Here is a 26,195-nt window from a genome sequence, read left to right on the forward strand (position 1 = left end):
GTATCATGACTTGTACTCCTCAGACAAAGATCACAATTCACAGCACTTTTATTTCTGGCTCTTGCACTACAGCACAGCTCCAGGAAGAAGAGTCTCAGATACCTTATGCAAGTATGCACACTGATATTAGCTTCTTATTTAACAGCACCAAGCTGGTATCAAACAGTGGGCAGAGAGAATCCTCTGCAATATGCTTGGCTGACAAGATACTTCTGTTAGTAGTGGCATGGGCTTGGTGTCACCTGCAGCACAGCATGCAGGAAATGTAACCCTTATTATCTGGTTGATAACAAATGATGATAAAGCAGACATAGGAACACCTTCCAAACATCCATAGAGAGGGAGAGGAAGTTTTATAGCCTTTCTTCAGATATTAAAACCAAGCAAAAGAGGAGCTACACCCTTCTCCAGATAGGTATTACTCCCACTTAGATCCACACAATAAGATCCAGGAACCTGATACTTTGGCAAGCTGGCTACTTCCTTAAGAAGAAAGAAAAACAAAACCAAAAAACCCCTCCATTAATGTAAAAGAGGAAAAAGAATGACCTATAACATGTTGGCTGTGTTTTTTCTCATTGTCAAGACAGAGAGGAACTACAAATCTTTGTATTAATCAATACTAACAGCTCCAGAGCCCCTTCATGTTGTATGTAATGTGGATGACCACATTTTAACAGGCTTCTGCCTTCAGATTTCACAGCAGAGAACACAGTGAAACCATTCATTCAGGTGAAAACCTAGTACTGGTTTAAAAACAATTTAATTTCTTGGATTAGCACAATAGATACATGAACAGTCATCCTCCAGGCTCCCATCTAGATTACTCCTTCCTAGCCTTAAATCTCCAAACCCCACAGTTACATATATTTTAGAATCATGAAACAGCCTGGGTTGGAAGGGACCTAAAAGATCAATCCCTCTGCTGTGGGACACATTTCAACTAGGTCATTCAGAGCTCCATCCAACCTGGTCCTGAACACTTCCAGGGATGAGATTTTTTCCAGATCAATCAAGATGTAATGTCTGTGGCCAAGAGCACCAAAATAAAGCACTGTATGTTTCAACCCTGTTATCCTTCAATCTTGACCAGCCAGGCACATCTTCACCTCCCACTTTTAGGGACCAGTGTCTTTAGACTTAGCAACACACATGAAGAAATAGTACATACAGAGAGCTCAGTGTTTGCTATGGAGGAGCCTTGGAACCTGCCCCCCACTCTGCTGGAGGGACAGAAGCCCACAGAGTGTCTCTATGGAACTTGGTCTCAGATGCCTGGTTAAAAGGTGTTCAGGCAAAGATGATTTTTTCCCTAGAAGTTCCATTCTGCACAGAAAGCTGGGCTGATGATAATACAGGCTCCTATAAAGCACTCTTCTGTGTTAAAAGATTGTTCCAGCCAGTAACCAAATGGCTTTTTGTGTTGGCACTCTATTTTGGACTGTGTGCGTGGGGAAAATGTTTGCTCCATGGTTATAATACCTGAATTCCTTGCTGTGCATTTCAGAGAAGAGCAGAAAGAAAGAGCAAAAGCACTGAAGCACAAAACCTTTCCCTGGCCTTCATGATCCAGCTTAAAATAGAACCATAGAGGAAAACTGTGCTATGTGGGCATGCATGTTAGCTAGACTTTAGGGCAAATTTAAGCTCTATTAAAACACAAAGAAGCAAGAGCCCTCCTGAGAAAATCTTGGTGAGCACAAGTGTATGTATTTATAAACGCAAAGAAATTAATTTCAGCTCAACTCAAGCTCTGCACTCAGGTTAAGTTCTCCCTCCCACCTCAGCATGGGACGTGAGTGACAGGTGCCAGCCTGCAGAACGGAGGAAAACATTGTGGGAAAAGCTGTTAAAGGATGGATGCAAAGTCGATTGAGGTTAAAGACTGGGTTATCTTAGTTTTATGAAACCCAGAGAAGGAAGCTATGACTATGGCTTAAATACACAAGATACTGTACCTGCTTTATAAAGCATGTGCAAGTGTGAAGTATGAGGGTGGTAATGTTTGTGGCAAAAGATATTAAAGTCTGGCAAGTTCAACACTAAAATATAATTATTGAGCATATTTTTCCTTCAGGGTTGCTGTACTTAACAAAAAGCACACCAATAAAGTGATGTGGCACTTTGTGGCATTCAGTACAAGCACAAAAGCTATCTTCATAGGATCATTGTTACTATAATGCAAATGAATACTCTCTCTCAAAAAAAAGCCCCTGGCAAAATATGCCTAACTCACACCTGTAACTGCAGAATTTATAAATTTGTGGAGTTTTGAAGACATGGAGCAATTTGATGCATAATCTGTTGGCTTCTAGTTTAGCATACTAGACTATTTAAAAGCTCCATCCATTTTCTTCTTCTAATCTTTCTTGTTGTTTTCTTTAAATAATAAATGCAAAAGAGGTTTCATTCTTTTTGAAGTCATCAAGCATTCAAAATTTACAATTCTGTCTGGTTTACATCAAAAGATCCCAAGGATTAAAATTAGTTTACACACCTGTTATACACACACACAAACATATATGTTTGCATAAATCCATTATACTAAGCAGCTTGTTAAATCTTCGCACAGCAACAAAACTAACCCAATTGGAAACTGCTTAGGCAATTTTCAGCTTGGATGTGAAGTTATCAAAAAAAAGTCCCTACATGATATCCAAACTTAAATTTAAGCAAGTATAACCAATCAAAAATCATGGCCAGAAAACAATAACAAAAAAACCCAATTAAGGCTTCCATCCATGAAGAAATATACTCTTTCCATTGAAAATGAGCATGCTGGTAAATACAAATAGGTGCTGGAGCACTTAAAAGAAAAGGATGCTGTTCAATTAAAAGGCTGAACCCTGTACTATCTTTCAAAAATATGATGTCTGGAAAAAACATAAGGAAAGCTGCTGAGAAATTACATCTTAAAAGAACACTTTGCACTGTAAGACAATAATAAACTTCAAAGGTTTGAAGATTACACATCCCTCACACCAGGTATCAAAGAAGTAAGACAAAAGGCAAAAGAACATGTCAGTAATTTTTTAAGGCAGACTAACACCCTATCAAGGATGGTACTTCTCTGGCCTCATGACTACTCTTAGGGGCTTTCCCCAAAACCATGACAGAAGCCTGGTCACTGAATGCAGTTATCACACATCTGTTTCAATTTCTAATCTGAAAATTACATCTTTCTGGTGTTCTGTGAACTGTATTTTAATCAGTTTATACTTTTTTATTTACATGTCCTTTCTTCACAAGCTCCCCCACAAGTCTTTAATCATAGGTCTCTCCTTGGCTGTGCTGCAGGGCTTACCAAGGTTTCTTATTTCAGAGAGACACAAAAACTGGACTTTTTTTCAGGATTAGTTTAATCACACAGGAGTCAGTAGTAAGACACTTTATCCTGCAGTATTTAGTGACAGTTCCCTCTGTCCACAGCTGGAAAGCCAGCAAAGAAATGGATGTGACCATTTTAACTTCACAAACAGCAGCAGTACTCAGAACAGCAGTGCCTGCACAGAGATACTGCTATTCAGACTGCACTGTTGTGAGGAAAGAGGACTTCTGGCTTGGGGCTCAAGGTTTCTGCAGTGGTGTTCAAAATTCAGAGGTAGGGGATTGCAGTCTGATGACAACTGAAAACTGTAATTAAAGGTGGAAACCAAATCATTACTGAGCTTGGGTAGAAGGTAGGACTAAAATTTGGAAAAATCAAGACAATGAGATCCATTTTTATACCAGCAGTGGGATTAAAAGAACAAGGGAAGGAGGGAAAAAAATGGATGTGGAGTTTAGTGGCAGCAGAAAGGAGAACTCAACAGTGAGTAGTAACAACAGAACACATGATGAAAGCAGCACAGGAATTGAAATCAGGAAAGGAAAACCAGGTTATTACGTATTTTGAAACATATATGTTAGTAAGAATATTAATTCAGCAAGCAAGGAAAACCAACAGAGACCACTACAACCAATGAAGTGTTGTGCCACAATTGCAACTGTATTTATAGCCCAAGTATAAAATAAAACTTTGTCAGCAATAGGAAACCCTTTTTATGACTCCTAAAGTACACAGAATCTTTTTTTTTCCCTAGATGAACAAGATACTCAAGAAGCAGAAAACTTTCAGGTCAAAAGCTGTGGGAGAACTGGTTCCAAAAAAAATATCATATGCTCCTGTAATACTGACAAACACAGATAAAGGCTACAAAACTATTTATTGAAAAGGAAGGAGAGTAAAAGAAAATTTGCAGAAATCATCATTCCCAAAAATCCATGAAGAGCAAAGAGGACAGGGAGAAGAGAGATGTGCTTTTGATCTGAAGCAAAATTACCAGCTAAAAAAATGTTCATTCCATCACATCTCTAAAATAATCAGTTGGGGTGGGTTTGGACAAGTTAGTTATGATATTTCAGTACTAAAGGATTACTCATAGCTTCAAATGGAATTTAAAAAATCTGATTATGAGATCATATCATTACTTGTCATCTTAGATTGGCAAATTTAAGGAAAATTCTTCAGAACTGGCCATCAACCTGAAGTCCTTCTCACACTGTATAAATCTGACTCACTTTGTTGTGAGATCACACTTGAAAATGGTAAAACCTACATAACCGATAGGATAAAAATGCCACTGTCTTCTTACTTATCAAGTTTTGATTTTGACTCATGATTTGGAATTTTTGTGGCCTAGGCATGCATACTGCAGCAAGCTGTCTGTGGCTGTGCAACCCACTAAGTCCCCACACATGGGAAAAGTGTGAAAAAAATGCAAGCAAACGCACTGAGCAATCCTCAAAGGTTACCATTCCCCCCACTTAAATGTTTCCAAAATAGTATCTCAATTTCTCCCTTTGCCAATTCTTTCACCCTCCTGGGCTTCAACAGGCTCCACAGTTTCCTCAAGACAAGAAGGTACTTAATACCAGCAAAAGACAAGATCATTTTCCACTGATCAAAAAGGAAAGAAGTAGAAAACAGATTGGCTACTTCTGGAGAGCCAGCCAGGAGAATTGCTTTAGGTTCTCAAGAGAAATTCACTTCCTTTAAAGAAAATAAGTCTCACTACAATGAGAGAACAAAATACCTTACCCCTTGTGCTTAGCAGCATGATATTCTTGATTAAATTTAGTCAGTGGAAAAGAGATAAAGCTCACGAGTCGCTTTCTGTGGAAAGACGTGGCATAAAATCACACCTGACCTTTTTATTTTGTATACGCAGGATTTAAAAGAAAATATTAATATGTCATTTTAAAAGGCAGTGATAGCTTTAATGAGCCACTTCTACAAAACAGGTTAAGAAAATCTAACCCTGCAAAGAGCTGTTGTAACATCCATAAACAACTGCAGCACAGCAGCTGTAACTGTGTCCTGTTTCCAGTCTCCGGGAGCCAAACAGGAAGCCCATGCCCTTACCTGATTGAAAAAGCAGCCAGTCCCTGCGATTTTAATCAACCTAAGGCAACAGATTTTTTCCTTCTTTTCCAGTTTCCTGGGATGCTTCCTGGCCCATTCAGGAAAGCAGTATGGAGAACAAGCTTTTTAACAGCAGCATTACCTTCATTTTCCACATTACAGACTGCTGCTTGCCCTGTTACTGTATTTACTTTAGGCACACTTGTTGCAGGTGTGACAGCACAGGCCAGCTTGTGGCGTGGAACAACAAAACCCCACCTCTGCCAAGGGTGGTTTATGAGTCTCAGCCTCTCATCAGGCTGGATTTTTCAGCACACCTCAAAAACCTTCACACTGTTCTGAGATGAGCAATAACAGAAAGAGATGCACCAGCCATGTAAGAGATGTAATTATGCAAACTTATAGAAAATAACTATATAAACTTGGCAGCCCACCACATCAACCTCCTAACCCCCACCAATTAGGATGTTGCAATTAACAGAAAACAATGCTTCTGGGGTCCCCGCCATCTGCAGTTCTGGGAAGATGCCGCAACCCCAAAAGGCTTTTGAAACAGTTTTGTGTTTCCTCTCCTTTCCATAAGGAGAATGAAGATGTAAAGAAAGATGAAACAAAGGCCAAAGAGCAAATTCCACCTGTTCTGACACATGCAGCAGCTGAACTAATGCCCACGAATCTCACAAGAGACAACAGAGGCACAAGTCCCAGCCATTCTTTCTGCTCTTCCTCTTGTTGCCTCTGCAAAAAAATGCATTTATTTTCCACCAACTCCTGCCTTACCAAGTGCGTACCTGATTAGTTCAACATAATTTGAACTGAGCTCTTACCCCTGTATTTGCACTAAGCGAAAAAGCACAAGGCAAGTGGATCAAAGGTGAGGGCACTCTTTGTAGTTCCCTGCACTATGGTAGCAGCAAATGAGGCCTCTTCAGTTCAGGTCTCATCCTACAGCCCACCTTTGAAGTATTTAAGAGCGTCTTTTTAACATGACAGATTTTATGTCTGTTGCCAAAAGCCTCCCTCTCCCTATACTCAAACACAGCACATCCTGTAACTGCTGCTGTTTTCATCCCCACACTACAGCAGCTCAGCCAATGCTGAACACTCACAAACACCTTTCTAGCACACCAAATGCGCAGTACCAAGGATAACAAATGCAGACACCCACCCAATTAGAAAGATCAGCAAAGAACCAAATATACTCCTCAGACAAACAGAACAACAGCAAAGTAATATTAAAGAGTATTAAGAGTACCCTCACTTCCCAACAAGGATTTATTTGCTGAACCACACTTTTGAGGGAAGTTTCAGGGAAAGAAATTGAAATTTTCTGTAAGAAATATCTTGTACACACTTCAGAGCATTTAGGTGTAAGGGGCCCTCAAATATTCCATTTTTTTCCCCATTCTGAGACTCTGGAAATGTCCATCAGTGCTCAGGATTTTTTCTTCAATGGAATTCCTTCTCCTGTGCTATGAACAAATTTGAAACAGCTTACATATAACACATATTCTAGTCCCTGCTGTTACTTGTATGTGGTTCCTTAAGGAGAAAAAAATGGTGCACATCTTATTTTTAATAACCCTATTTTATTAACTGGAGAAGGAAACAACAGCTCAGCTACAAACAGGTAACAGCACATAAGTATATTAGTCTCCACAAACCAACAACAAAAAGCCCTGACTTCATTGAGCTTATTTCATGTTTTCTTCTTCAGGCAAGCAGAAAGAAGCTCTCATTGTACCTGAGTGAAAGGAAAAGACTCACAACTCTATGATGAGCTTGCCCAAAACCACACATATCTGCCTGGCACCTCCTGGCAGCTGAGTGGTATTTAGCTTCAGCCAGCCCTGCTGGGCTGAATTCACAGGTATTAAAGGTTCACAGGTGCAGCCACCAGCAGTTGGCTGATAAAGAGCTTGTGCAAATACTCCTCTTGCAAGGAGGTCTTTAGATCAAGCACCGTGCTATAAACCAGCCACCAAAGTTTCTCCTGAAGCCTAAGTACTGAGAAATAGACCTATTGCAAGCCTGTTCTCATCTGTGGCAGCACTTCCACTGAGGTTACTGCCTCCCATGCAACAGCAGAGATTGGCAGCTAATCAGTATATTTCTGGTGTACTCCACAATTTGGGAAACTGCAACCCAAAGTCTACTTTGTCACGTTTTCTCTGGGCTTATATTATTGTTTTATACCATATTGCCTCCCCTCACTTGCTTAACTGTTGGTATTGTGCTCTAAAACATGTCTTCTCTCCCTGAAGCACCAATGCCTTTTGCAGGTTACAAGAGCAACCTCTGTTTTTTCCTTTCTAAAATAAACATGGTCACATAGAGGAAATTGTTTTAAAAAATTTAAACTATTCAAGAGTGAACAAGCCCATTGTTTGCAGAGGAGACTTCAGGGCAGCAGCACGCTACCATGACTATGCTATAGAGCATCCACAAAAATCCTGTGGACCACAAGGGTTCGAGGTTGGCATGTGCTGGGACAGGGAGAAGGGACAGAGCATTCTCATTGTTTAAATGTAAACAGTAATAATAATAGGGTTTTGTAACCGAGAGAAGGAAGCAAACTAATGTGGAAAACAGTTGTTATTACTCTGTTTATGACTCCTTGTTCCCAAAAAATATGCTGGGTTATTTTGTAGTGCTGAAGGGGATAAACTGAGATGACCTGAAACTGGGCAAATGGCTGAAACCCCATCTGATAAGATGAGCTTGGGAATACCTTTTCTCTTTTTTACACTGGAAGCATGCCAAAGTGGAAAACACTGGGTGGAGGATCCATAACTCTTGTGACTGTAAGATCTTTATCCTCAAACCCCCAGAAAAATTCCAGCTGTTTAGGGATTAAACACTGCCAAATAGTGGTTTAGCCATCTTCAGGGAGAAAGCTGTTACCTGAGTCCAAGCACATGATCCCCAAAACAACCTCCTGACACCTCAAAACCTGAAGGTTCATTTCAAATTTTTCCAACACAACTCAAGTTCTCTGCATCCAGTCTAATCTGTTTTTAGACAACTGAATATGGAAAGAAATTTCAAAGGTCAAGGGCTGGGCCAAACCTCCAAGTCCTTCTTTTGGCAAAGGCAAAGAAACAGGCTTTATTGGGAGCCACTAAGACAGTTCTTATGTTTTTAGGCTTTAATATTAAAGGTAGATACCAGCAAACCTCCTTTAATGCTTTCAGTGAATGTGGCAACAGAGATTGGTTTTGTGCTGAACTGGAGGTGCATGTTACTCATACTTGGGAGCATGCTAACCAGCCTAAAACACCCCAAAAAACTAGGAACCTTGAAATTTTTTTCCAAAGAATTGAGCCCTAAAATAACTCTCTGAAGGCAAGTGACAACATCTGAAAAAATTATTATTACAACTTACCTTGCAGACAAAGAACATCATTTTCAATAGCTGGAAGTCAGAAAAAAATCAGAGGAGGAACCAAGGTCAAATGCTATCAACCAAAAGGGGAAAAGTTTACACTGAAAGTAGTAGGCACCACCTGTACTTGCACCTGAAGTCCTTAAACAGTCTTTGATAGCCATCATGGTAGATGACACAAATCATTACCTGTGCCCCACATGCACAGTCAAGTTTAAATATCTGAAGACACTACTGGAGATTTAGATGGTAGAAGCTATAGAGTTTGAAGGGAGAAAAGAAGGAGAGCTGTGTTCTCTCCAGAAGGATACGTTATGAGTTTCTGTTTCAAAAATGCAGCTATAACAAACAGTATTAGAAAAGTAAGGTTTCTCTAATGTAAGAGGATAGAGGCAACAACTTGAATTCTTCATTTCACATACTACCTCTCTTTAAAAACAACTGATGTGTTGATCCCTATCTGCTTTCTCATATACACCTTTGGAATCCACCAACGATGGATTATGTGTTTGGCTAAAGCAGAGAAAATGTTTATTTTTTAATCATTATGTCTTAGGAATTACAGAGTATTCTGCTCCACAGACTCACTGCATGAAACAAATTACTCATGTTTCATGAAAAGTAATCTTTCACCTAGAAGACGAAAATGAAGGCAATATATATTGCATCTTTCCTTTAAATGAAAGCCTGAAAAGCAGGTAGCTCCTTCCCCGAAAGCCAAAAGACACAGATAAATGAGTTCTTCCATTAGCTCTCTGACACAGAGTCATATAAACTGTATGTCACATACTGTAGAGACTTCTAAAGTGATTTGTCAGAGAGATAAATCAAAAGAGGGAATCATTCAGAGAACTCCTCATCACTAACACAACTAAGCAACTATGTTAAGCTTGTGCATCTGAAACTCCAAGTGGTTCTCAGAATATAGCCCTGTCCAGATTTAGACTACTGTGAGTAATTCACACATCACAAGAGCTGTTGTAATCCAGGACAACTCTAAGATAAATTGTCATGAGAATTGTACTGGACACGATTTTTAAAAGCGTACTAACCACTCACACCTGAAATTACAGCTTCACTCTCTCCCAGCTGCCCCACCAACTGCTATGTTTTGGTAAGTAGACAAATCTCCTTACTAAAAGACAACTGCAAGCCATTCGCACTGAGCCCTTCAGGATCTTCTTCTGACTTGGTCCCTGGACTCACTTTTTTGTGACCTCTATTTAAAAAGTTCCAGAGTTGACTAGAAACTTTGAAATTACAAAGAAGGGTAAGACAGATTAAAATAATTAGACAAGGCTGAGATTCACTGCATGCTGTCGACAGTGCAGGTGGAAAAATCTCCCATTTTTTCCACCTGGGGGTAAGAAGGGAGAAGCAGCCCCTACAGAAGACTCCCAGGTCCTTCAGTTAGTTCTTTGGCCTCACTCCAAAAGGAAAGAATGAACTTACTCAACAGCCTGGTCCCTCACCTAGAATTGTGTGCAAGTTGACAAACTCACAGTCAATGACACCGAAGACACTGACAGATACTAATGAAGAGTAAGTATATGTGAAAACTAGAGCTGTCAGCAGCCCTTGGCCATTACTTTCAGAAAAAAGCAAAAACCAATAAGACTGCAGAAGGTTTTATGCCATACTTGAGTCCAAGTGCAAGAAACAAACTATGTGTGATGTTGGATTAACGCTGACTAAAATAGGGTGGTTTTTTGGGGTGTTTTTTAGATCACTGAGCAAGAAATGAAACACATAAAAGTTGCACTGAACTCTGCTTCCTGCTTTGGAAGAAGACGTGGTAGCTCCAAAGTAAGATAAATAAGTAAATACAACCGCTAGCTTCAGTCAGGAAGTTCTGGAAATCTTACAATAAACTTTGATCCTCTTGGCTTAGGTTGCATGAGGCCATGTGTGTTCGACCTTTTCAGGTAGGCTTAACCTCTGAGGTTAATTTGAAGATCATGTGGGATTTCGTTAAACACTGTAAGCATACACAGTAAGAGGAAGTAGTGCAAACCGCCCTATTAAGCAAGACTTCAGTAGAACTAAAGAGATTGCAACAGCACATGACATTGGCAACTTCTTGGAAGAACAATGAAGAAGATAAAGGGAGTAAATAAAGCTACATCCTGGCTCCAGGACTGGTTCTGCCCAGAGAGTAAATATCTACTTGTTGACAATTCTCCACATGGAAAAGCAAAAGTGTATGAAAAGTGAGTCATTTTACTCTAAATTATTGAAGCAAAGTCTCTCAGATTATTGATCAGGGTGACTCCTAAGTTCTTTTTTTCACTATTTTCTTTTTTTTCATATGTTCTTCAGTGGCCATGAAAGCAGAAAAAAATATAAATTCTTACTTGCTCACTGCCTATTATGGTATAATGTCGTATATAGCTACTGCCTCTAATTAAATGGGTTTTTCAAATAGCACTAATGGTCAGGAAGACATTTTTTCCCCATTTCAAGAGTCAAAGGCACAGTCAGATTTTGTTTTCTGAGGATTCATTTTACATGTATTGAAGTAACAGAACTATTTTGCACATTTTTTTTCCTCCATTCACATCCACAACCCTTTATATCACACAACAACAACCTTTAGAAAAGGTCTGTTCCCTGTAAGAAAACCCAAAGACAGCTTAAATCTTAGCAAACAGGGAAAAAGAGAGGCTGAAGAGGTCCAAGGGACAAGTGAACAGGCTCATGGAGTTCAGTCAGTGTGGATCTATGGAAGAGGAGTCTAGAGGCATGGTCTGGTATTGCCCCTAATTTTGTGTATGTGTCTCTCGCTCATTAGAGACACTCTTGAAAGTCTTTGTTTTCTTGGAAGAATCATCATCCATCCAGGAACATAAAAGTGGTGGTCTGTATAGCAGTATCCAAGAACGTATTCCTTTCTTATTATGCACACAGCTGGAGAAGTAACATTCTTTCCTCTGAATTAAGCCACTAAAAATTTGAAAATAGTAACTTTTACAACAGTGTAATTCAGAATGTTCTAATTTTATTCAAATCACTTTCTAAACACAAAAAAATAGGACATAATAAGCAATTTCAGGAATCTTGAGTAGGACCAATCTCACAAATCTGCTGAAAATGTCATCCTTTTTAGATATTTCTACTTTCTATCACAGCATACATCTTAATGTGATTGTAAGATACACTTCTCAAATCATGCATTTCCTTCACTTTTACTTTTTAACACAAAGAATAGAGATTTTAAAATTAAAAAAAAAAAGGCAGAAAGAAGTGCTTGAAAAAAAGAAGCTAAGTTCCCTTAGATTTATAGGACAGGTCAATACAGACATTTAAATGAAGGAAGAAAAACATTTGCCAGTGTTGCTGAATTGGTATCTGAATAGTAATAACCTCTTTATCAGAAAACATATACTGAACACATCCCTATTAAATTGTATGATGATGCTCTGAAAATGATTTCAGGGAAGAAACAGTTCACTTTTGATAGACGTACTGCTTTGGACCTTTTCTGTCTTCAGAAGGATGTCAGCTGTCACTGGTTTTGCTGATGCGCTCACTTTTCACAAAGTAACTTTCCTGAGCCAAATAAATCACTTCAGTACATCACAGATATTAAATGGTAATAAGTTTGGGGAATGCTATCTGAAAAAAAAAAGTCTATAAAAAACTTATATGAAAATTTAAATCTTAAAATACCTAATGTTTTACTTCCTTTGGAAAAAGGGTTTTAAAATAAAAGCCAAATACTACCATTTACCACTCAGACTCTCCAATGATGTGTTTTCTATGAACAGTGTGCATTTTCAAGAATCAATGGGCTAGCAAAATTTATATTAAGACTCTTGAAATACATGGGGTTTTTGGCACATATAAACCATGTTTAAAATGCTCCCAGGAGCACAGCTGCAAGCCACACACCTTACACACCCCTGACTTAGCAGACTACATAGGTCTGTTTACATTTACAAGATCTAGGAGTTAATGTAAGTTAAGCCAACTTACCCTGTGCTACAAAGTCCAGCCATGAACACCATTCTGAGAAAAAATAATAACTCTTCATTTCTGCTACTGAAATTCCTCTCTGATTCATCATCAGAGAAGAAAGAGGTCCACTTTTCCCTTCCTCTGCTCAGAACAAACTGCCCTGAGAAGGCAAGAGCTTTTGTATTACCTGAACTTTGTTCCATAAATACAACAGGTGGCACAAGACGACTTTACAAATATATTTTCCTCCACTAATGTAATTGTTCTTGTAATTATCTCTTTAATTATAGTGTTCTCCCCTCATGACCCCACCCTGAATATTTACAGACTGCTGATATACCCAGTGCCTGATACAGTATATATAAGCATAAGCCCTCAGCATATTTTTGTTCATGTTAGGCTTTAACAAGGCAAAGCAAAACTGTTTTTCAGGCAGATATTCACAATGCTATCTGGAACCAGTCATATTGAACTGCTCACTCACAAGTACAGTTTATCACCTCTGCTATGGATTCACACCTAACTCTCTTCTCCATCTTTCTGATCAAAAAAGTGCAAGAGCATTTCAAGCAGGACAGGTCAATCAAAGTTGCAATCACAGAAGCCTAAAATCTCAAATGAATCCCTTTTCAACACCTTTATACAGCCAGCAAACTAATGTGTGAATGCAGCAAACAGTGAACACAGCATTACACACCTCGATCTATCTAGTGTGGGGACTAATAGTAATAAAGTTGTTGTGGCAGACTTTAACACTGACCAGAAATGTCAGTGTTTGCACAGGCTCCAGGCAGGCTTTGGCTACACTGAAGCCTTCAGGTACATAAATATTTCTGCTATTGTTTGTTGTGTGTTCAGTCTGACATTTCCTATATCCACACATTTTGCTAGCCTGCCCATAAGCTAACTCCCTCTCCCCTTACGAGAATGCCCAATATCCAACAGAAACACTGATACAGCTTCAGGAAAAGATGTACCACATCTGCATCCCCTTGGCTGACACAGGTGATGCAAAGTGCTCTTCCTCTAGACTCTTCTTCACTCTTTGTGGTGGATTATTCAGGTTATGGATTAACCAAGCTCTGTCTGACTCACTACAAAAATCTATTAGTATGAGACACCCACATTACAGTGCTGCTCACTGTACCTTTTCACAGAATTTCTTTGGATTGGAAGGACCCTGTGACACAGTCAGTCTCCACTCTCCTCAGCCACCCATTCATCACATGCCTAGAACTACACACAAAAGCACACTGGCCTAGAGCTTCAGTCATCTTTGTCAGAAAACCAACCTGAATCCAGAGTGAAAAGATGCAGACTACAGGATGCCTCCAAAGATGCTGCCCATCCATACCACGCACAGCACAGACTGAAGACAGATGTCTCTGGCGTCTCCACTTGCCAGACTTGTTCTACAGCTCTCAGTTCAAGCTGACCTACTGTTCCCATTTGTTTAGAGAAAGTGAGAAGAGGGAGGATCTCAAAGCCTGGTCTGTGAGCGCTACACTGGGATGCCCATCACAAAGGGCCACAGCACGTCAGCACCTTGGAAAACTTCCCCTGGTGATGGGAGATGGGTGTCCCCAGAGAAGACTGCTCAGAGCCACAGTTTTCCAGGGCTGAAACCCTGCACAAACCCACAACTGCTGTCCCACCTGCTTGCAGCCAGAGATGAAGAAGCACACAGAAGATACACAGTCAGTGATGGATTCAGAAAATGTGATGCTCTCACAGCACTCACTGCACCAGCCTGGGCCCTGCCTATCCAGGCAGGAGGGGCCACATGGCACCTGGTCCCATACATCTGCATTCCAAAGAGCAAGTGTCACCAGAGCCAGGGCTCAACCAGGGTGAGTGGATAAAGGCAACACAGCCTGCCCTGAGTAAAAGACACCTGCAGAGAACAGCACAATGAGAGTTAGGCCAAGGAGGACAGATCCAACTGTCGACAAGCTGTAAGTAAATAAAGTCCGCTTTGTTAAAATGAAAATAAAACAGAGATGGATTTGATGAAGTATGATGACTCTGGAAGCCAGCCCAGCTTCCCTTATTAAGGCAAATAAGGTAATGCAAGATCAATATATGAAGTAGGAAATTTATTGTTTAGTTAAAGGTTTCTATATCCTATAATAAATATTTTAACATGAAGGGAAAGGATGAAGTGACAGCAAAGCAAACATGCTCTCAGCAATTTCCAGAGATGCTAATGAAGAGAGAACAAAGCTTTGTGAGACTTGGGACAACAGGACAGAGTGGCTCAATTTTGTCACAAGAAGAGAGGTGCATACATCATGGGATTCATAGAATCACAAGCACATTTACTTTGGAAATACGTTCTGCCAAAATTGTGATTTCACCCAGTGTAGCTACAGGACAGAAATGTTCCCAGGCTGAAATACCTCTCCCTTTCCACAATCTAAAACTTTGCTCCACCTTCTGTGTAACATTTGGTCTGCAAGTACCACTGAAAGCCGAGCCTTGCTACCATGAAAGTGGGAAAAGTCATATCAGTCCAAAAGGCCATAAACCAGCTTTGAGCAAAACAACAGAGTTATTCTTACTGGATATATAAGGTTAACATTAAAAGCCTATAATTGCTTTCCTACTGTCAACACAAAATGGATAACAGGAAGGAAAGGAAACAGAATTTTTGCATACTTGAAGACTTCAAACATAAAAGGCTGCCACATGATCAAAGAGAGTTTTGGAATAATAATAATAAAGATGGGTGGGAGACAGGACAACTTCCTACAGAAACATACTATTTTCTGACTATACACACACCTCTAAATAGTGAAAGGAAGATGTAAGTAAGACATGATTACATAGCATGACAAGATTTATATTAAGGACCTTGGTCTAAAGGAAATTAGGCAAAAACTAGGAATATTATCTGTTAGAATGTGTTCAATATATTACATTTGTGTTTTTCTCCTATGTAGTCAATGCTTTGTCTATACTTTGGACTAGCTCCAATCCATTAATGAATGGCCAGTAGGTGCCTGAAACTCATAAAAACATAAATATCATAAAATATTTGGTGAAAGTAGTGGCTTTCATGGCTACACTATGGACTTGACTGCATTGTGAGTGCTGCCAAGGGATAGGTGAATCCTACATGAAAGTAAGACTGACATTGGAGGAGATCTTGTTTTATTTTGCTTTACAAGATGGCATCCCATATGGTTAAAATACTACTAAATTTTCCTGATTTTTCTTTACTGCTATTAACAGCAATTTACTTCAAAAGTTTTCTAGTCTCAGCTGAATAGAACTGATTGTTAGATTTTGATAATTTACTAGTAAGCAGTCCTAAAAGTACTAAATCTTGGCCTCACAAATGCCCAGAACTGCTAAGTCAGGAAAGGTGAAATCCTTACATTCCAGAAGTTATAAAATAAAAAAAATTATTTTAAAAACCCCTTATAATTTTAATTCCAAACACAATAGATGACAAAAGACTCAGCAAGCACAGTACAAATGAAGGTGTAAGAAAATCAAATCACCAGAGAGGCATTTTTCTTTTAGTATTTTTTTTGTTTCTAAGAGTAAATGTCAATATCAAAGAAAGGAATACTGAAAATTAACAAAGGTAACTTCGTTTATGTTGATGTAGATTTCCAAATTAATTTTAAAAGAAACAAAAGAAGTGCTCTTTATTTTTTTTTTTTTTTTAAAGATCATAATAGGTCACTGTGCATAAAAAAGAACAAGAAAGTTTTAATTAATTACTGGAAAATCTACTTCAGCTTATCTTAGCCAGTCAGGGTTAACTTATTTCAGAGAAAAAACCCAACCAAAATGTAGCTTTACTAAACACAAAGCTTATATAATTATCAGTCACACTAACACATCCTAGATGAAACAGATTTTTAGACTGAGTAAGTGGTGGCAAGCCCTAAATTTAGGACATTACAGATGTAATCAGAGGCTTCTTGATTTTTTAGTCTAGTTATAAATATTTTCTTTTGCATAAATAGGTATACTTTTTAGGAGAGGAACACTCAGCAATGTTCTTCTAGAATATAAAAGGAGGGCTGATGTAAAGCATACAAATCTATGTTAGGTACTGTCATACACCTGGAATTGCAAGAAAAAACACGGTAAAAAGTTTTTCTCCAGTAGGTACTGGTGACAGCAATTACTATCATAAGTAATACCTAATATATTGATAAAGATTTGTATTTTTTCACTGTAACAATTGCTGGATCCCTACATGAGTATACTTGCAGAAAAAACCTCACTTGTTCCTGCAAGAATCATCAGTTGAAAAAAATCAGTAACACAAATTCTAGGCTGCTTACTGCTCGTATTCAACTCAAAACTTAGTTGAAACATTCTGTGTACACACACATCACACTACAGGATCATGTATACATTCACCTCACCAGAGGATATTTGATGTGGGTTATTTCTTGAGTGCCGTCTGCCATGAGGGATTTGGAAGAATCTTTGTAGGATCCTAAAAGGACTTTCATGTCCTTCCCTTAAAAGGCGGCGTTGAGACATGGGTGTATCTTCACCAAACTATTCGGCAAAGGAAATAATAGATCTCCTCTTTAGCAGTACTCTCTTCTAACACAATGAAAGATACTCTGATTTTGTTTTTAAATGTCAACAGAGTGTGAACTTGCTTTGTCAAATTCAGATGACACCAAAAATTATAAAAAAGGCTGCAGTTTTAAAGTCCTGGAAGAGGGCGCAGTGCAGTTATTTGTATTGTATATGCTTTTCTTCAGAAACCAATACCTAGTTCCACTAGAAAGGAAATGAAAGATTGGTTGCACTTAATGGACTGGAAACACCAAGACTCTCTTCTGCATGAAGCTGAAACAATCTCTCAGTTCCTAGCATGCTGCACCCAGCAGCAGGACATCTTGCCACAGCTTCAGTCTACTTTCAGTGTGAGCAGTATGAATAAAGAAGTCACAGCCTCTCATACAAGCACATCAGACTAGCAAGACATTTTAAGAAAATAAAAAAAGGTGCAAAACTGTCTCTGTTTTAGTGTTTCATCCAAAATAACTATATCCAAACTAACAGCCCTGTGCTGTTTAGGATGAAGAAAAGCTGCCACAAAACATCCAGGTTGTTAATGCACTCCAGCCGCACAGGGAGATCCAATGCCAGTGCTCATCCAAAGTAGCTGGCACAATCACCTCCTTCTTCACATCCTTCTCCTTAATGTGAGGGATGTTCAGCTGTTGCAAAGAAACTTGTGAGGTTTCTCCTGAAGGCAAGTTGAACGTCTTTCTTTTAATTTTACCGTCTTGCTTGTAAGTCCACAGCTCAGCACTCCGAGGACAGAAATCTCACATTGACACTTGCTGTGTTTCCTACTTCATCTCAAGCAACTGGTATCCTTCAGGGACAAGCACTGTGCTCATGCCAGAAAATTAAAAGAAAATACCATTGTGAATACAATGCTGTCAATTAGAAACTCCTCTTCAGCTCATTTGCCCAAAGTTAGACTCCCATCATCAATACAACTCCTCTTCCTCCCCCTGTATTTGCACAGAGAACTGAGCCCTTCAAAGACAGAGCCTGTTTCCAGAATATGTGAGTAGAGAGGTCTTACGAGAAAAACCTGGGTCTTCCTGGGAGTTAACAAACAGCTAATAGGAAGGAAGGGAGGGGAAATGAATCCCAGGCTTTCTTAAAACATATCAGGAAACCCTACACTGTCTGTTCCCCCGTCTCTTTCAGTGCAGGAGAGAGGAAATTGATAATGCTGCTTTACTTGGCAGTCAGGATTTTCCTCTCAATTCTGTTTAACTATGTCCTGTATGGCCACAGAGCTGCCATAACCCAAATATACACCATTATGCACATCACCCTGAAGAAGTGTTTTAAAATATGATGTATCATCTATTACTCTGAAAGCATATTCAAAGACACAAACTTTAATTAAGTCACATTGAAGTAAATATTAAGTACCTTATTACAAAATATTAGTTTGCATACACTGTGTTAACAGAGGAGAATTGTTACAGTCCTAGCTGGAAGAGGTTCAACTTTTGACATGAAATCATGGACAAATGTGACAATCTTGAAATGTGACAACCAAAAAAAAAATCAAAAAAATAATTAAGAACAGATGAGTTTCATGCAAATAACTTGTTTTCCCAATTCATTATATCAAGCAGATGGACCACGGCATATTGCAGCTGTGCTACATGTCCTGGATCAAAGGCTTTCCAAGCTTATTTAAGTAAAAATTCACAGGAAGGAAGGACAGGAACAGCCTAGTAGTGGGAGGACACCACATGATACACACTGCCACTGTACTATATACTCGGGGTTCAAACAAAAGACGAACTGAGGTGACACGGCAAATTAGGCAAAATTCTGCATTTTCTTGCACTGCTTGTCACTGGGGGAACAAAGCAGTGGTTCTGGCCAGATAAAGGGTGACATCAACATCCAGAGAGACAACGCTGCAACGTGTTCCTTGCTGAGTTTCCCAGTGGAGGCACCAAATGTGACCATGGGGTGCCTGTGGCAGTTTGTCAGCCATCAGAGCTTCCCTCCTACCTGGCAGGATAACTACTTGTTTGGGGCTTTTGGAGCACGCCAGCCTCATGACCTAAGGACCAGTTCTGACAATCAAGTGGTATGATGATGAAACCACACATCTTCTTTCAGACATCTTCTGCCTCGTTAGAAAATGAGGCAGATAGGTTAAGAGAAAATGGCCTCAGGCTGCACCAGGGAGGTTTAGATTGAATACTAGAAAATATTTCTTCACGAAAACATATGACAGGCACTGGATCAGGCTGCCCAGGGAAGTGGTTTAGTCACCATCTCTGGAAGCATTTAAAAAGACATATATATATGTGTGTCACTTAGGGATATGGTTTAGTTGTGGACTTGCTAGTGTTGGGTTAATAGTTGGACTCGATGATCTTAACAGTCTTTTCCAACCTAAATGATTCTATGATTTTATGAAAAGTGGCTCTTTGTCCCAGCAGTGTTTTGAGCATGTGATGACACTAGTGGCACATGGTGAAAACCTCACCAACAATTTGTGTAGAGGATTATTACAAGGAAAAAGCACATTCTCCTTTCTTTCTTCACATATCAAATGCATGCAGAAGATTGATGACTTAAACTGTAAAGTTGGTAAGTACACACAATCCTACTGAAATCTAGCCATTAGCTACATCCCTGTCCACAAACAAGCTTTTAATCTTCTTTCAAGCACTCAAATTTGTGCCTAGAAGCAAAGAAATTAATCACAACAATGGCTATGGTAGTGCACAATCAGAAGGAAACAGATGGTGTAATGCACTGTTTTCCAAACAGCAGCAGCTTCTATCTCCAGGAAAATAATCTGAATATTTTCCCTTGCTGTTGGCATTACTACAACAAAAGCTCTTATTTCAAGGACATCTTCTCTGCACTGTACAGCATCAGAAAATTACGCTAGAGTTTACAGACAGCAATATTCTTTGAGTATTGGCAGAACCAACTAGACTGCACCTACCTCTCCTTTCACATCACATAAACAGTAACATTCAGTGGGTAACACCCCTGCAATTATCTTTAAATGACTGCAGACAGCCTGATGGAATCAACAAAATTGTGGCAATGAAATAGGGCTTATTTTTCTCATGCTTCATTTCCAGGTCTGTTTCTGACTGCAGGCAGAGTGTTTCACATTGACAACAAGCAGCCACACTGACTTACAGCTGTACACTCGCTCTGATTCCTCCTTTCCCAGGGACTCTCAAAATACTTTAGAACAGTAACTTCAAGTTTTCTTGGGAATCTTTAAATTAAGATGTCATCACTTTCTTCACCACTAAATGTTCCTACTGCTCCTTTTGATCTTTTTGTTTGTGCAGGGGCCTTATCTTTACAGGACATCTTGAATGCCCTACTGAGACTTTTCCTGAAATCCTAACAATTATTTACAGGCTCTTCTTTACATCCTCACATTTGATGTGATGCAGAAAAGAGTCACATTAAGGACCATGTATCCCTCCTACCTGTACAGAGAAGGAGGCTCTGGCAGCAGAATCATCACTGTTCTAGTGTTTCTTCTAAATTTATTCAATTTCTCCACACTCCTTCATATCTTCTGATAAGCCACTGCCACTGGTGTTGCCATTTCTCCTATCATAGACCTTGTTTTTCAGGGAAATGAGTACATCTCACAGACAATAAACATGGCAGATCTCATGCACTTCAAGATCTCACCATGCACACAGGGCACAAGAGTCCACCTGTGCGACCCCTGTCTTCTGCTCACCCACTCTTTTTCCATGGAGTTCTGGCAGGCAGGAGAAACTCCACTATCAAAAGTGCCTTCACATCCCCAGTAGCAACCCAGAGGGCTGCAGGGCAGATCTCACATGAAGAATATAAAAGACTCTGAAAATTATATGGGGAATTCCATCTAACATACACATATGCAGAGCTCAGAAATTACTGTTTCTTGGATCAGTTTTTAAGAGCATATACAATATGCTCTTAGAAATATAAGGGCACATACAAGCTAAATCTTGCTATGTGGATCTTCCAGCATCAGCACACTCACTGTAACAGTGGAAATGAAATGAGGGGGAAGAAAAGTGAAATGTTTATATTCTTCTCTTTAAATCATGTTTCATCAATTATGTCCTGCATACATATTTATTTTGTTGAGAACAGTCATACAAATAGAAAGACAGACTGGACTCATGATACATTATTGTGCAAACTGATTGTTTAGCACACATTAAAATATAATATACAAGTTACTTCTAAGCTGAAGTGTAAGTTGTTTTAAAGAATTGAACACCCACACACAATAATGAGTTAGCACTGATTGTTGTTATGCTTAGTCCTGAGCTTTTTTATAACCCTATATAAGTGTTGAATTATGGTAAGTTGCTTGTGTTGATTTTTAAAATCGGAAACAAGTTGTCAAAGATTAATCCATGCCAGAGGCCAGTCACTAGGCTAAAACAATAAAGAGTCAACTAGAGGCTGATTTTAAAAGAAAAAGAAAGTGTAGCTGAGATGTTAAAGACACAAAACTTGATATTTTTACATCCACAAATCCCACAGGGCTCTTGTAGAGTGAAAATGCTGAGAAAACCTGTCTGAAAATCCAAGAAATAAATCATTATTCCATGGATATTCTAGATTCTTGAAATACAAGAAAAGACTGAATCTTCCTTTTTCAGTGTGAGCAAGTTTAATATAAAGTTTGGGTACAGTCTTTTGCCTTTATTATTTTTATGCTTGTTAGAATTGGATAGGCGTGCTTATATTTCACTTTCAGGCTACTCTAGCAGAGCATTCTACCAAAAAAAGGTCAAAAAGGGGTTTCATCAAGTATTTTAGAGAATCTATCATCTGAAACTGTATTTAATGACATACCAACAGAAGATGGAGTGGGAAGAAATCTCGGAAATAGGTATGAATGAAGATATATCTGGGCAAACCTAAAAGCCTCTGCAAACAAACTCAGTATCTCATAAAAACATAGACAGTGATAAATATTCTTAATATTTTGATGTTGATTTATTAAGGGCTGGGAGTTTAAAGAATTATTTGGTATCACAAGAAATCTAGACAGAAACTCTGAATTACATTACAAGAGTGAGTTACAAGAGTGAATTAGGTTAGTTGTCCAAGCTTAATGGATGTATCTGCTCAGAGGCAACCACGATTGTAATAAGCATCAGATGAATATAATAAGAGTGAATTAGGTTAGTTGTCCAAGCTTAATCCTAACTGGATGTATCTGCTCAGAGGCAAACCACGATTGTAATAAGCATCAGATGAATATAAGTAGATCAGGACGGAGATAAATGGACAGCTTGCATTCTATTTATACTTCCACATTATGCTGCTGAGCCACTTCTGCCAGTCTTTCTTCACAGAAGAAAGATCTCTCAAAAAATATTAAATAAATCCTAAACCTAATACCGAGTATTTCATAATTTAAATGTACAATAACAAACAAAAAATTGCAGTATGTAAGATTAGGGTTTCAATATTCTGGAAGCATTAACATTTAACTGTCAAGATAACAAAAAGCTCTTAAAGCCTAACATCTGTCCCTCTAATTTAGGTAATCTTACACTGCATGTCTGAATTTCCTGTGGGTTAGCAATAAATGTGACCCATCTCCAAAAGAACAAGTTCCTTCACCATTAGCAATAGAAAATACTCTGAAAATCACAGTGGATCAGAGAAATAACTAGAGGAGGATGTCTCTTTATGACCAGCCACGTGAAGTGAGGGTTAACATCTAACAAGACAGCACTTCCACTTTGTCCTTTAATTCAAGTCCTTTCACTTTTGAAGGCAACTAGCAATCAATTTCAAAACCTCAGAGATGTTCTAGGAAAGAGTAAGGAAACTGCATACACACTGACAAAGACCAGGAGGTCAGAACATGGGGAAAGCCTGATTAGCATCCACTGCCAATGCAAAGCAGCAGGTAAATCCATTGTGATACTGGAGCTAATTATGCAACTGCCACCACCAGTTCACTCATTTACTTAAATTCTACCGAGAAAAATGACCTGGAAGGTGACAATACAGGTTGTGATTGAACAGATTTGTCAGAGATATGAGGTCTACCTTTTTGGTCAGAAGTGAGAGCATATGAAGAGGAATCTGTTCACATTAGGAATTCTTTCAGTCCTATGCCTGATGTGGATCCCTATTTTCACCCAACCACAGTGTCCCAGCTCTGTGTTCAGCACCCAACTGCTGCTGCTCTGTGAGCCCAATGCAAGAGAGGGAGGAGACCGCAGCAGGTGGGGGCCTGTAGAGAATGGATTTTCACAGCAAGAGAAGGAGAAAGAAAGTGATGGGAGACCTTTGGTGCCTGCACACTATGGAGTCACTGCAAGAGAAAGCTGCTGCTGAAAATCAGATAAAACAATTGGCAGTAAAAAGAAGTGGCTTAAGATGGTTTATCAAATACAGTTTTACTGACAATGTCCTATAAAGATACTATAATTTCAGGCTTTTCAGCCATTCCCTGCACCTACACCCTGAGGCACCGTGGTCGTTCCCATCATGTACCAGCTCATAATCAAACTAAGGGACTCAGGAAAAGTAGCTGACTTTATATATTGAGTTATGCTAGTGAAAACTCTGTTCAAAAATCACCTGCATGTAATAGGTGTATATATATGCCTATGCAACCACATATGAATGTACAGAAATGAAAAAAATATGCAGTCAACAACACTGACTGACCTTCCAGCAAACAACTCTGCAGAATCAGCTGGGGAAGAGACAACCAAAATTTGATGTTGGAAAAACTTTTGCTGGCATTTAGGAATATTTGATTTTGCTCAAAATAGAATTCTAGTTGGAAAGTTGTATCTTTTAACAACTACAGCAAGTACACAGTACTTTCCCATCAGGTTGAGTTCTGGTAGAAGCAGACAGAGAAGGGGTTTGTATGCATTTACACTCTAGACAGACACTGCTGCTCTCTCCAACTGGATCTGCCACATCTGAGATTAGCAAACAGCTCACTAATGAAACCTGCACTTCCGTAGTTTCTCTACAGGAGATAGAGCACCTGGGAACACATTTCCTAATTGTTCAAGAGGGGCTGACTTTGCTGAGGGCCAGGAAAATGCAAACCCCATGATTTGATGGGTGATTTTTAGAAGGTCATTTCCTGTAGATGATACCTTTGACAACTATGAAATGCAAAACATTGTATAGACCACTGCTGAATCAATGCATCCAGACAGCTCCCAGAAGGGGTGGGACCTGGCTACAGCTTCAGGTGTTGTCAATAATCTAACGTGTACAGAGGGAAATCACTGCTGAGCACCTACATAAACAGAGGACGCTGTCTTGCTGTGCTGCCACAGGCCAGGAGCACCCTTTCAGCCTTCAGTCTCTGCTACCCTAAAATTCCTTCCTCTGAAAAATTTTCTCTGTTGCCATGTACTTTGGACCCAAGGGACCCAGTGCTCAGTTCTCACATCTTCTCTTATCAGACTTCAATTCTTCTCCACTTTTCACAATCCTCTCTTAGTCTCTTCATGAATGGGCTATTAATAAAAAGAGAGAGTTTTCAGTTGAGTGGCTGCTTTGAAATTCTTCTGCATGCACTGTTACACCAATTACAAATGTATGTGGCAGTAATCCACTCAGCACAGAAGAAGTAGTGCTATTAATACTTTACAAAGCTTGTATGCAGCTGTAAGTAATATCTTTTAGGGACCTTTCAAAAATGCTGCAAAAATCCCTAGGCTGTAAGAACTTCATACAATTTTTCTCAGGTTACTGTTAGGATCCAGCACAGCAGGTTGTGCAGTGTAGTCTTCTGAAATGGTTATAGAAATAAATCACATAAACATTTGGAGAAGGAATGAGATTTTCATATTAATAAACATTGATTAACTGCTGATTTCAATGATGCTCATGTCGGCCTCTAGCAAAATAGGATTTTTCCTATGTACAGATAAGCATGCTTAACTGAAGTGGGATGAAGGGATTTCTGGTGGATGTTCAACAGTTTCCTAGACAGTCAAACTTTTTAGTTTGTTCATAGTTAGTATGCCTCATTCTGCTTATCAGCTACTCAGTTTAAATAGACATACTTAAATTACACAGTCATAATTAAAGACATGCAAGCAAATATATCTAAACACAGTGAGAGAGAGACCAAGGGTCTTTATGCCATCTGGAACTGCAACAAGTCCATGCTTCAGCTGAGTAGCAAAAAGCTCTTTGAGAACTAAGAATCAACAATTTCCTTCTGAAAACTTAAAATAAATGCTATGTATGATACACAGTTATTATCATTGTAACCTTTAAAAAGACTGAGAAACTCATTCCATCTAGAGCACCTTACCAACCAGTACCAACACAAAATACATCCACAATCACACAGGCACTTTTTTTTACCTGACTCCATACTGCTGGCAAAAGCAGGATTCCTGCTCCCAGTGGCTTCTTGCTTCCTTTGTGTGGGCATTTGCATTTGTGCAGCCTAACAGTGAATTATGCATGGATACGTTCCAGGTAGGACAAGCAGAGCAGAGACACGCGATGCGGCTCGGCTTGAAGAAGCCAATAATGATGGCATACAAAGGGGCATGTGGAAAGCTGCTGAAATTATATCTATTGCTTTCCAGGTTGGGTGTATTATTTAATGAATATTTCCTAAAATAGTACTGCAAAACGTGCTTGCGTTTGGATACTTCAGCTGAGATGTTCACATGATTTAATAAAATAGCACTACTAATGACTATTTATGGCTGTACATTTAGAACCCAAATAAAGGCACAATGGGTAAATACATCATTGGAGTTACAACTGCCAAACAAATTATTACATCAAAATGTGTTGAAAGACACTGAGGATTTTGTGAATTAAACATATGAAGTAGAAATAGGCAGTGATGAAATCATGGCTCCTCTTGACATAGTCATACAGCACGGAAAAACTGGGGGAAATAAAATTGTTAGTATG

General features: G+C 39.1%; 1 protein-coding gene across 10 annotated transcripts in view; it reads right to left on the reverse strand.

Annotated features, from left to right (window-relative positions):
- The window catches only part of MCF2L (MCF.2 cell line derived transforming sequence like), a 147,700-nt gene that overhangs the window by 80,024 nt on the left and 41,481 nt on the right, over positions 1 to 26,195 (reverse strand). Inside the window, exon 1 of one of the 10 annotated variants that reach the window (XM_017737067.1) lies at positions 17,135 to 18,301. The exons of the other annotated variants lie outside the window; for them this stretch is intronic. Coding sequence (XP_017592556.1) covers positions 17,135 to 17,255 — 121 coding nt within the window. The 5' untranslated portion in view covers positions 17,256 to 18,301. Of the gene's footprint in view, positions 1 to 17,134; positions 18,302 to 26,195 lie in introns of those variants that run through there. 10 annotated transcript variants of the gene reach the window in all.

Source organism: Corvus brachyrhynchos, unplaced genomic scaffold, assembly GCF_000691975.1.
Source record: "Corvus brachyrhynchos isolate BGI_N302 unplaced genomic scaffold, ASM69197v1 scaffold83, whole genome shotgun sequence".
In the NCBI taxonomy this organism is placed as follows: domain Eukaryota; kingdom Metazoa; phylum Chordata; class Aves; order Passeriformes; family Corvidae; genus Corvus; species Corvus brachyrhynchos.